The sequence below is a fragment of the Elephantulus edwardii genome, unplaced genomic scaffold (genome assembly GCF_000299155.1).
Source record: "Elephantulus edwardii isolate Elephantulus edwardi_28Jun2011 unplaced genomic scaffold, EleEdw1.0 scaffold00099, whole genome shotgun sequence".
NCBI classification, from domain to species: domain Eukaryota; kingdom Metazoa; phylum Chordata; class Mammalia; order Macroscelidea; family Macroscelididae; genus Elephantulus; species Elephantulus edwardii.
Window position 1 is genome coordinate 7405350 of NW_006399849.1, and position 14526 is coordinate 7419875.

At 42.4% G+C, this 14526-nt stretch overlaps 1 protein-coding gene across 8 annotated transcripts in view; it reads left to right on the plus strand.

Moving 5' to 3' along the window:
* The window catches only part of PDE4D (phosphodiesterase 4D, cAMP-specific), a 2352803-nt gene that overhangs the window by 2278771 nt on the left and 59506 nt on the right, over positions 1 to 14526 (plus strand). For 7 of the 8 annotated variants that reach the window (XM_006891514.1, XM_006891513.1, XM_006891515.1 and 4 more), the window contains one exon: positions 12392 to 12504. In XM_006891514.1, the coding sequence (XP_006891576.1) occupies positions 12392 to 12504 (113 nt within the window). Of the gene's footprint in view, positions 1 to 12252; positions 12306 to 12391; positions 12505 to 14526 lie in introns of those variants that run through there. The other variant, XM_006891520.1, reaches the window with a different exon arrangement.

Here is a 14526-nt window from a genome sequence, read left to right on the forward strand (position 1 = left end):
TATACTGAGATTCCTTTTTCTGGAGAGAGAGAATTACAAGTTGTGGCTGATGTTGAGAAAAATGGGAATCCCAGAGCATTAGGTTGTGCTCATGAGCAACCCATACCTGGACCATGGCTGTTGTGCAAATGGAGCAGGGGAGCACTACATGGTTTGGAATTGGGAAAGGGGTGCATCAGGGATGTATTCTGTCTCTATACCTGTTCAATCTGTATGCTGAGCAAATTATCCTAGAAGCTGGACTCTGGAGGGGACTATGGCATCAGGATTGGAGGGAAATTCATCAAAAACCTGCATTATGCAGATGACATAATCTTGCTTGCTGAAAATGAGGAGGATTTGAAGCACTTGTTGCGGAAGATCAAGGAATGCAGCCTTCAATATGGATTGTGTCTCAATACTTACAGGCCGTGTCATGAACGGAGAGGAGATTGAAACTGTGAACATCTTCATGTTGCTTGGATCCACAATTAACACCCTTGGTACGAGCAGTCAGGAAATAAGGAGATTCACTGCGATGGCAAAATCTGCAGTTAGGCACCTTTCCAAATTATTGAGGAGTAGTGATGTCAGTTTGAGGACTGAGGTGCCTCTGATTCAGGCCATGCTCTTTCAGATTACTAGCTATGCATCCAAGACCTGGACAATGAATATGGATGACAGAAAAATAATTGATTCCTTTGAGCTGTGGTGTTGGAGAAGAGCACTGAACATGTCATAGACGTTCAAGAAAACAAATAAATATATCTTGGAGAGAGGGTGCAGCCAGAGTGCTCTTTGGAGGCAAGAATGACGAGGCTTCGCTTAACATACTTTGGACATATTGCTAAGAGCGTCTATTCCTTGTAGAAAAACATGATGTTTGGAAGGGTGAAGGGTTGGTGAAGGAGAGGAAGACTCTCAACCAGGTGTATTGGCAAGGTGGGCTCTTAAATGGGCTCTGCTCTTGTGTTTCAGAAACTGTGAGGATGGTGCAGGACTAGACTGATTTCAGATCTTCTATTCTAAGGTCACTATGAGTCACAGTCAACTCAATGGCACCTAAGAAAAACAACAAAAAGGTTTCCCCCCCAGCCATCTTCACTCCTCTGCTCCCACCCCTTCCCTCTTTGGGCCCCCATACACATTTTACTGCTTATCCTTCTGTTTTTACAATAATGGTCTTATACAGTATTTGTCCTTAAGAGACATTCATTTTGCATAGTGTTCTCCAGTCTCTCCCAAGTTATGTAGTATTTCTCAAAATTGTTGCCCTTGAGTGTTGTGTAGTATTCCATCATGTGAATGAACCACAATTTCTCCATCCATTCAGTTGTAGTTGGACATCTGGGCTATTTCCATGTTCTGGTAATGGTGAATTATACTGCTACGAACATTGCTATAAAAATCTCCATTTGTGCTTCAGTTTTAACTTCCTTGGGGTATATTCCTAGAAGTGGAATAGTTGGCCCATATGGAGTTTTTATGTTTAGCTTTTTGAGGAAATGCCAAACTAAGGCAGGAACTTTTAACTTCTTTTTTCATAGCTAGATCCTCATTACTTACTGCAATGACTAGAATATGCTAGGTATGTGTTAAAAAACAATTGTTGAATAAGTGTAAAGCTTGCTTTATAAAAAAATAAATACATAAGCACATAAACACCCCATCATATCTCTTGCTTTTTTGGCAGAAATTGTTTTCCATTTTAATGAAAATGCAAAGCAATGCAAAAGAAATTTAAGTTTATTATAGAAAGAGGTCATCAGTTATAATCTGGACAAATTTTACCTTGAACCTAATAGTCTAGCTTTCTTACAGCAAATTTCCAAGTTTTCAAATGGAATGCCTGCCCTTGTCTTATTTATTTACTTATAGTTTGTCTTCTCTTCTCCCTAAAAACCAGTGTATGTAATGTATTAAACTTCTGAGCTTAGAAACTTATTAGAGTTTCAGGGGTTGCCTGATAGGCTTACTTGAGTTCACAGAATTATTTGAATTTTAAGTCAGAGATTCAAGAAAATAAATGGAATTCTTCTTCTTGTTGTTAAGTGCCATCGAATCGAGTAAGACTCATAGTGACCCTATAAACAGAATATCTGAATCCTGTTCTATAACTATTGTCATTTCTCTAATGTTTATAGAGTTTCCAAAGGTATGTTGTTTAAGAAATGGATGCCAGTCCACCAAGTGTGTCTGAATTTGGGAGCTCTACCACCCCCTGTCCACCATGGGTAATCATTATGGCATTTGACATACCAGTGGTACAGTGCTCAGCTTCAAAACAACCCCAAGTTATCTCAGTATAGGAACCTGGCAGACCAGTGCTGTACCACTTAGAACAATGTTCTTCACAATGACAATTAACACCCAATGGACTTTTAAAAACAAAGGCCTGCCAAACAGGTCCTGATTGACTTAAACAAGAGGCTTCCAGCCCACAGCTGATTGTTAACTAAATCCTAGTGACCAATTAGCTTACACATGATTGTGAACGAGATAAAACAACCAGTTTACACTCAACGACTTTCAACTAAATCAAGAGAACCTACCTGCCAGAATCCAACTGCTTCACACATGAGCCTCCAAACTGGAGACTTAGTCAGGGCCCAACAGACTTTTTAAGTACAGAGGCCTGCCTATTAGATCCTGACCAACTGAAACAAGAGGCTTCCAGCCCACAGCTTATGCTAGCAAAATCCAGGTGACCAATCAGTTTACGCATGATACAAGAAATGGAGAGGGGAATGAAAATAACCAACAAGATGAGCAAGGCAAAGTTGTTTATTTAACTTACTTTTTTTTTTACTTAACTAATTTATGAGGTCTGAACAAAAAAAACAAAAACCAAAAACCACCTCACAGTAGGTTAATTTCCTGGGCTTGTGGTTTACATATAACAGGATGGAGATTGGCACCTTCTTCTAATTTTCTGTATGGAATACTATCACTTATTGTTCTTATAATACTTCTTATAATAATGACAATACTGCTTATGTGAGATATGTCATGTGAGGCCCACAACCCAAGTGTCAGATCAAATGTTGTTCAAATTCCAATTCTTTGACCAAAAGCTTTCTCTATCCTTCCACTAGAATAATTCCAAAATCATTTTCCTTTTTCTCTGCTTGTGTCTTCCAATAGCAAACCTGCCAGACACTTCTTCCCAGGTCAACCTGGCTTCCAAACTTGGTTTCTTAACTGAGTCAAATATATATTACTGTTATTATTGTTGTTATGTGCTGTCGAGTCACTTGAGACTCATAGCACCCTATGTACAACAGCCCTAAACACTGTGCCAATCTCACTGTCTCTGACACACCTACCCCATTACCCCAGTCACTGAATCAATCCATCTCATCAAGGGTCTGCCTCTCTTGTGCTGTCCCTTTACTATTTCAAGCATGACATACATACATACATACATACATACATACATACATACATACATACATACATTCATTCAGCACTTTTACTTAAGTGGCTTTATTAAAGATGGGAAGAGTGAACTTACACGGTGGATTTAGACATTTGACCAAGCTAATTCCTCTGTCTTTTACACACACACACACCATGCACGCGCATGCATACATACTCAACAACACAAAATTTCCTCTGAGGAAACAGTATATTCTCCCCTTTTTCATGTGGAGATCAAGAGTAGTTCCACTCAAAACGGAGTTCCTCAAGGTCTCACCTTGTCATGAGTAGCTTTCTTTGTTAAACACTTTCTTCAGGCAAGTTTTCCTTGATAGAAATTCCAGTGAATATAGTTTTCTCCATCACATTACAGTATGATTAAATTTTCAGTGACTTACAGGTTGTGGTTTTTAAGAGCAAGAAACATATCCCCTCTCAAACCATACAGTACAGTCCTATTTGTGGGAACACATTCTTACATTGGATTTTAATCCTAGGATTGCCAAAGATAAGGATAATTACCAGAGTTACAAGTGTTCCATAAATTATTTCATTTTAACAGTAAGATGGCAACACTAATGGTCTCCCTGACGTCAGCCCTGCTTCTTCTAGTCCCTTTTATTGCACAGCACTAGAATTTCCCATTTAAAATGCAATCAGATCCCATATCACACAGCATGCTGAGCCTCTCCGTTTCAGGACACCATCAAAGGCCCCTTCATGACCTCCAAGACCTGTGTGTCTATGGGTCTCTTCAACTTCATTCTCTCTGACCCCGGCTTTGCTCCTGCTAGGGGTTTTTCTCCTACACACAAAGACACATCTTGATAAAAGGCCTACATCGTCTTGTAAAAATCTTTCACATTCTTCAATTCACCTCCTTTTCCATGCTTTAGGACTTGGCTTTCTAGCAAGCCTTCTCCTGCCTTCCTCTGCTGTAATCTGATTAAATGTACCCTTTTGTTCACTCATAAGGCCTATGAAAGAGCAAAATCTCAACTCAAACCAGAGAGCTCTAGTGGCATAATCCAGAGGAAGTTGCTCTGATGACCCCAAAGGTCACTAGAGTGGTTCAAATGTGCCAGTGGCATAAACATGGTGAGGGAGCTTTGTTTCCTCACCAACCACTAACTTCTCTTTCTTTCTCTCTCTCCCTTCCTTCCTCCCTCCCTCCCTCCCATCCTTCCTTTTACTTCTTTCCTTCCTTTGTCCTTTCTCTCTTTTTCTTCAGAGTACTTTGTATAGAATATTGTCACCCAGTGCCACTGAGTTGATTTGGCAGATAGTGACTCCATGTGAGAGAACAGAACTGCCAGCAAAGGTTTCTGCAATTCTTACAGAAACAGATCATGAGGGCTTTCTCCTAAGAGTTGCTAAGTGGATTTGAACTACCTACCCTTTGGTTAGATACCTGGCACCTAATTGTTGTGTGACATCTGGGATCCTTTTTCATAGTGTACTGTTGTTGTCAGGGGCCATCAAGTCAGCTTCAACCCAGGGTGCCCTTGGGTTCAGCAGAAGGAGACTGCCTGGCCTCACCTGTGCTGACCTGACATTCTCTCCTGGGTTCCTGCTCCTTGTTGCAGTCACTGTGTCAATCTACCTCATTCCACAATGGTGGTGACTGACACTGTTTTCTGAACCAGACCTTCAAATGTATCATACTCACTTATTTATCTTATTTCCAGACTCTAATAAAAGTGCATGATACATAGTTGGTATTAAATAAAAGTTTGCTTAATTACAGCTCAGATTAGAAGTCAGAAAAGCCCAAAACTCAATTCCATTCATTCGGTTCCAACTCATAGCCACCCTCCTTAGGGTTTCCAAGGCCATAAATCAAAACAGAAGGAGAAATTTATTGTATTAAGAACAATCACAATAACAAAACAAAACCAATACTTTATTAGAGAAAAGAAAAGTGTTTGTAGATAGTGGAAAGATAAAAGAAAACAGAAATCTCACAACATTATATACGTCTTCCTTTTGGAGGCTTTAAAAAGTGGTAACATGTAATTTTCTATATTAGAACAATTTGCCAGTGGACGGTGCTACTTAATTCTGTTATATGTACATGTTGAAAGCAAGTCCCATATAGAGGAGAATAAGTGCTGTTAAACGAGCCAGACCATCAAGTTGAAACCAACCCATGGGCTGTTAATCACAAGGGAAGAGTTTGCCCGTCTCCCAAGGAGGAGCTGCTAGCGGATTTGAACTTCACGCTTTGGAATTGCAGTGCAGCTTCTTACCACTAGGGCACCAGATTCCTTCCTGTGGCGCAAAGGGTTTTTTGGAGGAAGTTAGAAGAGGAGGAACAATGGTTAGGAATACATATATTTAAGTATTTGCTCTTAAGAGTTTAGTGAAATAATTTAAACTTAAGAATCTGAATCAACTATCATAACTTTGCTCTTAAACTACATTTAAAAATGAAAGAAAAAATAAAGGAGCTCTGATGACATAAGGTTCAGGGCTCAGTTTCTAATCAAAAGGATGGAGGTTCAAGCCCACTCAGAGGTACCTGTATAATTCACTACAGTGAGGGAACCCTCCAGGGCAGTGCTGCTCTGTCCTGTGGAGTCACTCTGAGGAAGAATAAACTCAGTGGCACCTAGCAACGACAAGTGTCAAAAGGAAATGATACATTTCTGGACCTGCTCTCCTCATTGCCACAAACTGACCTATCTAGGAATTATAAACCTATGCAGACCTTAAGTTCCTCAAGTGTTGGCAAAGTCCACCCAAGTCATGCGTTCCTGGCGAGCGAATTCTTTTACCTCACTGGCCAGCAGCGTTCTAAGTTGTGGGTAAGTGCAACTGTGTAATGGGCTGAACATTACACAAGAAAACGACCTCAACCTCCAGCTAAGTGCTGCGGCTCTTGAGGCTCTTGCCTTTTTTTTTCCTATTCGAAGAGAAGCTGCTGCTTCAGCATCTTCTCCTGGAGGCCCTGGCACGATTTCAGGCCATGTGTCAGGGGAACCCTCGAGCGCATCACGATGACGGAAGCCCGGTGCTGGCCAGCTATGTTGAGGACTGTTTGTTCACCGAGCAGCCTGAGCAGAGTCACGGGTGTGACATAGTTCAAGGGTGCCTTGAAGACACCGATACAGCTGATGGAGGGGACTGCCAAAGGCTCAAGTTATTCCTCAGTTGCCATTCCATAGCCTTCTCCGAGCCTGTATGGAATTTGGCCAGCAGTGTTTGCTTCAAAGTTTTTTCTCCCTTTAATTTTTTGCTTTAGAGATTGTGGAGAGTTCAAGACAATGAAACCTTTGAGAACTGGACTTGAAGGGTCTCTACCTTTGATGGTCACAGTCTTACCATTTTGCTTTTATTACTAGTGAACAAATTATACTTGAGTTTCTTTCTCTGCTGTTCTAGATTTGTTCTAGATTTTTTAAGTTTAATTGTAGAAGTATTTTTATATGTTTTAATTAGTGCTATTAAATATATATTATTGTATACATGTATTTGATTAGTGAATATTACTCAGGGTGTTGGGAGTTGTAGTGTTTTATTAATGAATGCAATTTAATTATGAATGTGGTAAATTATAAAAGTGAACTGGCTTGCTGTTTTTGTCCTGCCAGCGGTCAATGACATTTAGGTGTGTTGTTTGGCATGGTGGCTCAGTTTCCTGCAGGATAACTGCCAACACCACACTGTGGCTTTATTGGTGAGGATAAAAAGTTCAGTTACTCAAGATCTTAGAACATGTAGGGTTAAAATTTCTAAAAGTGAAGCTTAAATGATCTGAAAAAACTCTATGGTTATTCTGTTAATGCACGACTTTAGAAAAAGTACTACTCCGGGCTGTATGCTCATAATCAGTATTTCTTCATTTGAGCAACAGTTTGATAGAAATAACTGTTCTTTCTTTGCTCTGTTGTTGGTTATTATTTTCTTATTTTCTGGTATCTTTTCTGAAACATTTTCCCACCATTCCCCACATCCATACAGAATGTGTTAGTACTTAAAAAATGTTGACATGATACAGGAGAACAAACAGGTTCATCCTAGAGAGGGTATAGCCAGGCTGCTCCTTGGAGGCAAGGATTCTGAGGCTTCATCTGACATACTCTGGGCATGTTGCAAGGAGCGACCAGTCCTTGGAGAGGGATGTCATGCTTGGGAGGGTGGAGGGACAGAGAAAGAGAGGGAGACCATCAAGGAGATGAATTGATACAATGACTCAGGTAATGAGGGTAGGTATGTCAGAGATAGTAAAGTTGTCACAGGATAGAGCAGGTTTCAGGGCTGCTCTACACAGGGTCACTATGAGTCACAAGCAATTCAATGACACATAACAATAACAACAACATTATGATCTTACCTAAATATTGACCAAGAGAGTGGTTAAGCCACGATTTGGGCCACAAATGGTTATTATGAAATAAGTTGCCCCTCGCGTTACTCGACCTTTTTCAGAGCAAATCCTGTGTTTGAGTGCAGCACAACTTGAAACATTAACCTGAAACTTCTTGGAATGGCTTTTCCACATTAAAAAATAAGCACTGAAACATTATATGTAGTGTCGTGTCCCAATGACGTCATTGGCGTCATGCAGTGCAGGAGTCACCCAATGTCATACCCTTCCCACCTGTCATGATTTCCTCTCCAACCAGACACTATAGAATCTATAGGAATGCTTATTATAATACATTTTAATTCTAGAGTAATAGGTGATTAAGTTTAGTTGTATAGTGTTCAAATGTAATATTTCTTCTAGTATATCAATGCTAACAAAGAAATTATTCCATAAAATCGTTCTGCATGGAATTGGTGCATTATTAGTGACTAAGCAAAAGCCTTAGTTTTACTTTTCATCTAATTATTATGTCATTTCTTTAAAAAAGTTCTTTATGCACATTTACAGTTACTCCTTAGAATAATATTGTGGTTACATCACCAGAATATTTAACAATATCAGTAATTATGAAAACATAGGCAACAACAGAGCAGTTCGTGTTTGTGGCATGCGGGAAAGCACCGGATGTGGAATATTATGGTGGGATAATAATGACACTTCCTACACTTAGTGCACTGTTGTCATCTTAGTTGTTGTGTGCCATGGAGTCAGAACCCTCCAGTAGTTTTTAGAGGCAGTTAATTGCGCCAGAAGAGAATAAGTATCTTTCTCCTGCAGAGCGGCTGGTGGATTCAAGCAGAATACTTTTGGGTTAGCAGTAGGCTCCTTACCACAGGGCTGCCCCTAGAGTTCCCTAAGGATCAGAAAGTAAATTAACATAAAGTTTTATTTAACTTTGTACGTCCACCAATGCATGTAATCCAGGTTCATGAAAAATGCCATTTTTATATTTAACTATAGGAATGGCTTAATAAAAAACTTCTGCGGAAATACTGCACCTAAAAATGTATTAACAGTCATTTTGGTGTTATCTCCTCTCAAAGTGTCACCCAGTGCTGTGTGCATGCTTATAACCCCCAGTGATGCAACTGCCACATGCGGTGAGGTCAGAGGCCTATGTTTCTGATTTCAGAAAAGCTTTGAGTAGTTGGTAGAGATGAGGATGGGGGTCACTTACTGAGAAGCTCGGGCTTTAGGAGGTTTGGAATATAGAGGAGAGGCATAAGAAAGATGTTCTCTGAGAGTTTCAGAAAGGAAAGTCGTGCTTCCAGGATGCAATCACCCCTGGTTGGATGGCCATGCAGATTCCAGAAACGACGGTTGTACATCTTTAACCCATTGGATGTGCTAACTTTGAACAACTAAAATGACTGAAAATAAGCTCATTTCCTGTTGATCATTTCCTGTGACCCTATCATACACAGCAAAGAAAGAGGGAAGGGGGGGAAAGAAGAAAGAAACAAAAATAACCCTCCCCCTCCTCAAAAACAAAAATCCACACATATGGTAAATGTACTACCATCACAAGTAGGTAATGCTATATATTCACATATGGAAAGCATTAAGTAAAATGAAAATGGTTATGTTAAGGTCATTGACTTAATTACTGTTTGTGATCTTTAGGGAGTGGGATTACAAGAGACTTCCTATGTTTTGTCTTTGTGCAGTGTTTTGCTGTTTAAAACAAGGATGTTATATTTTTATATTCTTAAAATCAAGGAAAGACAATACAGCTTTATTTTAAATATCTGATGTTTAATTCTTAATGCTTAATATTTTATGCATACTATCTTTAAAGTTGATGCTTCTGTCGATAAAAACTGTTCCTCTCTTACACTTAAGTTCACCTGGTGGGATTCAGGGCAGTTGTTCATTTATATAAAATAGATATTTACAAACTTTGGTGGAGGGCTTTAAAAATAAAGGACTAGGATCAACAGAGGTAAATTTTACCTTAACATTCTCAGTCAGAACGCACTCATAGCTGGCTCTCCTATGAGCTTCTGAGGCTGCATAACTCACAAGAGAGCATTTGTCTATCTTCCTCCCATGAAATCAATGGTGGATTTGAATCTCCCAGAAAGATGTGGCCTTTGAGTTATCAGCTCAACTATCCAAGAACTATACCACTAGGCCTCCCTAAATTTAATCACATGGGACATGTAACATGTTTTTTAATATTTTTTAACAGTAATTTTTATAGCTATAAAATTTTTATTATATACTGGTTTACTTAGAAAGTGTGTATACATTGTTTTTCACATCAGATCTTTCCCCTTTCCTTTACCTACCCTTCCCTCCACTCATGAAATTGTGCAACCCTAGACCCTATGATTAAGCCCCTGCCCATTCTCACCCATCTTCTACCACCTCCTCACCTTGGATCCTCATGCGCATTCCACAATAATGGTCTTATACAGTATTTGTCCTTATGGGACTGAGTTAGTTCACTTAGCATAATGCTCTTCAGGCCCTCCCAAGTTAGGTAGTCATTTACAAAATCATTGCTCCTGCTTGCTGCATAGTATTCCATCCTGTGACTGTACCACAATTTCTCTATTCATTCGATTGTGGTTGGATATTTGGGCTGTTTCCATATTCTTACGATGGTGAATAATGTTGCTATGAACATTTGGTGTACAAGTCTCTGTACCTCAGTTTTCATCTTCTCAGGGTATATTCTAAGCAGTGGAAATCTTCCTATAATATTTCAGGATCTTAAGATCAGTCTTTGGTTTGCCATTGCATCCACAGTTCAAGGAGTGAGTCCTTGTGATGTAGGGATTAAGCATCAGGATGCAGTCCAAAGGTGTGCCCTGTGGCAGCACTTAGGAGGAAGATAAGGCAGTTGTGCTTGCACTGAAATATACAGCTTCAGAAACCCAGTTGGCAGTTCACTCTGCCTCACAGTTATGAGTGTGTGGGTAAATGTCAAAGACAGAACTTCTTCCCTGCAAATCCTCATAGATTTGAAGACAGAAAAGAGGCTCTACCCACATCAAGACACTTCTAAATGTATTCTTTTGTTACTTCTCAGGAGTTTGGATTTTCCCTTTTACTCATGTGCTAATGAATGAAATTCTCTTGCAATTGATCAATTTATAAAGATGTGCTTTGGTTGTCTGGATCAACTTTTGCAAATAAAACCAACATCCATGTGATACCTTTGAATAATCTTTTCAATCTCAAAATACCATTAGTGGTAGACAGATACAGTGTTCTTCGTGTTCTTTGGCTCCACAAGATCATCCTGATCTTCAGGCAAACATCCCTCCTCCCCCATATACCCCCAGGATACGTGCAAAGTCAAAGGTAACTCTTGGGCAGTTCTGCATATGAAAAGTATCACACTGTCCTGTGATTTTATAAGCATTCTATGGTTTTGTTTGCTCGGTGCGCCCCCCCCCCCACCGCCCCCATTAGCAGTCTTGTGCTTCGTAAAGAGTCTGATCTGAATAGAAATGTTTTCATTCCCAGAGTCACCCTATCCACTGGGGAGTCACTAAATCCTACACCCTCAGCAAGAGGAGATGTGAGGATCTTAAATAACCTTGGTGTCACCTGCTGGGCTTTCCCGGGAACCTTCCCTGGGAGCAGTGGTGGTAGAGAGAATGAGTTAGTTTGGGGAGGAAGGGCGGTCTGGGAGGGCTCAGCTCTGCAAAACAAGGGCGCCGTGGGGCAGGTGCGCGGCCGCGCGCGCGCGCTCTCCGAGCCCCCTTGCGCCCCGTGGCGGGCGCGACCCCGGGCGGCGGGCGCTCCACGCCGGGTTTTCCGCCGCGCCCCTCGCACAGACACACAGCAGGACCCACAGCCACACGCTCGCCCGCGCCGCCGGCTCCGCTTCAAAGCAAGGAGCGCCCGGGCTGCGCGCGCGGTGATGCCGCTGCCAGCCCGCGGTGCTTGCGGGGGCTGCTGAGACTGCGAGCAGGGGGGCCAGCTTTGGCAATTCCAAAGTGCTTCTTGGGAAGGAGTTTGAGTGAGGAGGAGTCCAGCCGCCCCGAGGGGCGTGAGGGGGAGTGTTCCCGGAAAGCCGCGGCGATGGAGCCGCGTTGCGTCCGCCGCCCCGAGTTGAGAAAGAAAACAGGAAACGTGGTGGCCGCACACCCGGCCGCGGCTGATTCATTCGCTTGAAGCGCTGCGCGGATGCTCCACCGGCGGGCGGGCGCGGGGACGCGGGCCGGGGCCGGGCAGCCAGGCGCTCGGACGTGGACCACAGGCTCCCTCTGTGGGGCGGGCACCTAGGCGCGCCACCCACTTCGTCACACTGCACAGCTGGGCACCGGGACTAGTCCCCCGGGGGCCCTTTGCCTCGCCTCCAAGTCGCAGTGTGGTCTGTCTGTCCTTGTCCTCGTGTAAAAGTTGGCTGGCAGCGCTTCCCGCGCCCTCCCCGGAGTCTGGACTGTCTGCGCCAAGCTGGAGAGACTGTGCTTCCCTGAGGCCGCCCGCACAGCCTCGGCCGCGCTCGCAGTGCCGGGCTCGGCAATATGAAGGAGCAGCCCTCATGTGGGGGCACCGGGCATCCGAGCATGGCGGGGTACGGCAGGATGCCCCCCTTTGAACTCGCCGTCAGCCCCGTGAAGCGCCTGAGAACTGAGCCCCCCTTTCCCTATCTCTTCGCAGAGGAGGCCTACCAAAAACTGGCCAGCGAGACCCTGGAGGAGCTGGACTGGTGTCTGGACCAGTTAGAGACCCTGCAGACCAGGCACTCTGTCAGTGAAATGGCCTCCAACAAGGTAAGCCAGGCGCCGCTGTCGCCGGGGTCCCCCGTGGCTGCCAGTCCCCATGCACAAAAAGCCAGTCTCCATGGCCTAGGGACATTCATCCAAATGTTTGTCACACTTATAGCACGCTAGCGGTTCTCCCTTGAAAGGAGATTCCCATTAATGTGCCTTCACCCTCCTTTCCTCCCATTCATTGTAGGCAAATTAAACTATATTGCAAAAGCAGCTTCGACAGAGTTTGCTATCTCCCTCACTCAAGACACAGTGGTTGATTTGTTCAGAGTTTCTTGAGTGACACTTTGCCCTTGCGGCAGCAGAAGCCTGGGAGAGGCCATTAACATTGCATATTTAAAGGTGTTCTTGGGAGCCCCCGTTGCAAATAGGATTTGCTGGCTGCTCACCATTTATTGCCCTCAGACTAGCTCAGAGTTGTTGGTTGAACTCTGAACCTTAACCCTCCTTTATGGGGTTGTTAGGGTACACTGAAACATTGGCGGCATTATCTGTGCAGTTGTCCATACATGTCCACAGGCTTATCAAGAAAGTTAGACGCTTCGTTATTTATGAACGGGCCCCTTTGATTTCAAGGTGAGAAAGTCTTTAAGTTTTCGGAGGTCATTCAGTCGCCTTCGTGCTGGGACCGGGCAGAACATTTGTGCCCTATGTGTCAAAGTGCTGGTCTCTGCTGTTAACAGGCGTTTTGGAGGCTGACAAGTAACCTTTAGGAAGAGACAGCATTAAAATAGCCTGGAACCAAGGTGGAGTGTTTCTAGTTTTGCCTTATTGGGAGGAATTCCTGTGCTCCCCCCCTTCCCTTATTTAAGGTAATGAGAGAAATTCTGTATGTCTTGAATGACTGGTTAGGGTGAGGGTCAGGAAAGAAGGCAAGCACATGTTGGATGCAGATGGCTGAAAGGCTGAAGGTCTGGCATCTTTTTGTTTGTCTGACAATAAGTAATAGCTGCTTCTTTGAGAGATTCAAGTCATTTTGACCACCTGTGTACAGAATCATTTACTGTTTATCAATATGCATATTTGTTTCAAGGAATGATTGTTATTGTTTTCATTTTAGCTTACTGTAGTAATCATGCCACTGGGTTTGGTGGGGTTTTTTCCTCATTCAGTTTTTAATGATTCCACTTAATTATTAGCTTGTAACATTGCTGGTGTAGGTTGCGTTGTTCATGAAAATGGTGAAATATTGACTTCAAATGAACAAATAAGATACAAGGGGCACTCCAATCATTGCATGCAGTCAGTTCTCCCTCCTCAGTCCTAAGCTGTCTGCATGCCTACTGATCAAAGCAGTATTTTCTGGGTGTTGGGCCCCATGTCTGAATTTGGCATAGTTCCTCATCACAGTGACCAGGTCTTAGCAGGACTTTGTTACACCTCACCCCCTACCTCTCACCCCCAGATGTGATATCAGTTGCCTCTTCTTCTTTAGCTAACAAACTTGTCTGCAGTGATGAGTTTTATCCAGCAACAGAGTGATTTTTTTATCATTTGATTCATAATAGCAATAAACTTATACTTTGTGCTGAGTGGGACAGTTCTGCAGAGTTCTTAATTCTGTTGTAAGGTTAATTCTCTGCAGCAGGAAGCCCAGAACCTGAAGACACTTTATGAGATGTGCAAGCCCTTGCTTATGTTTTCAAGATGATGATTTGACAGTACTTTCTCAGCAAAATGACCCTAAGCAGCAACACTTAACTTTCTGTAAAAATCTATACTCTTGGTGATGTTTGAAATGAAAAGTGAATGTGGAATCTAACAAAGCATTGCAAATGACAAGAGAAAAAGAAAACTTTGGGTTAACAATGATTGCTCAAAATGACTCCCTTTTAAAAAAAATGCCCCAAATAGGACAGGGATGCATAATTTTTGTGTTTTATTTTTAAATCTTCGTCCTAAAGACCTCCAAATAAGAGTTTGCGAATGGAAGTTAATTTATTTGGTTGAAGGGTAAATGAAAAGAAAATGCTTTACCAAATATATGTATTAAAGCAGGTGTTAGAGCTTGTGTTGAAAGAT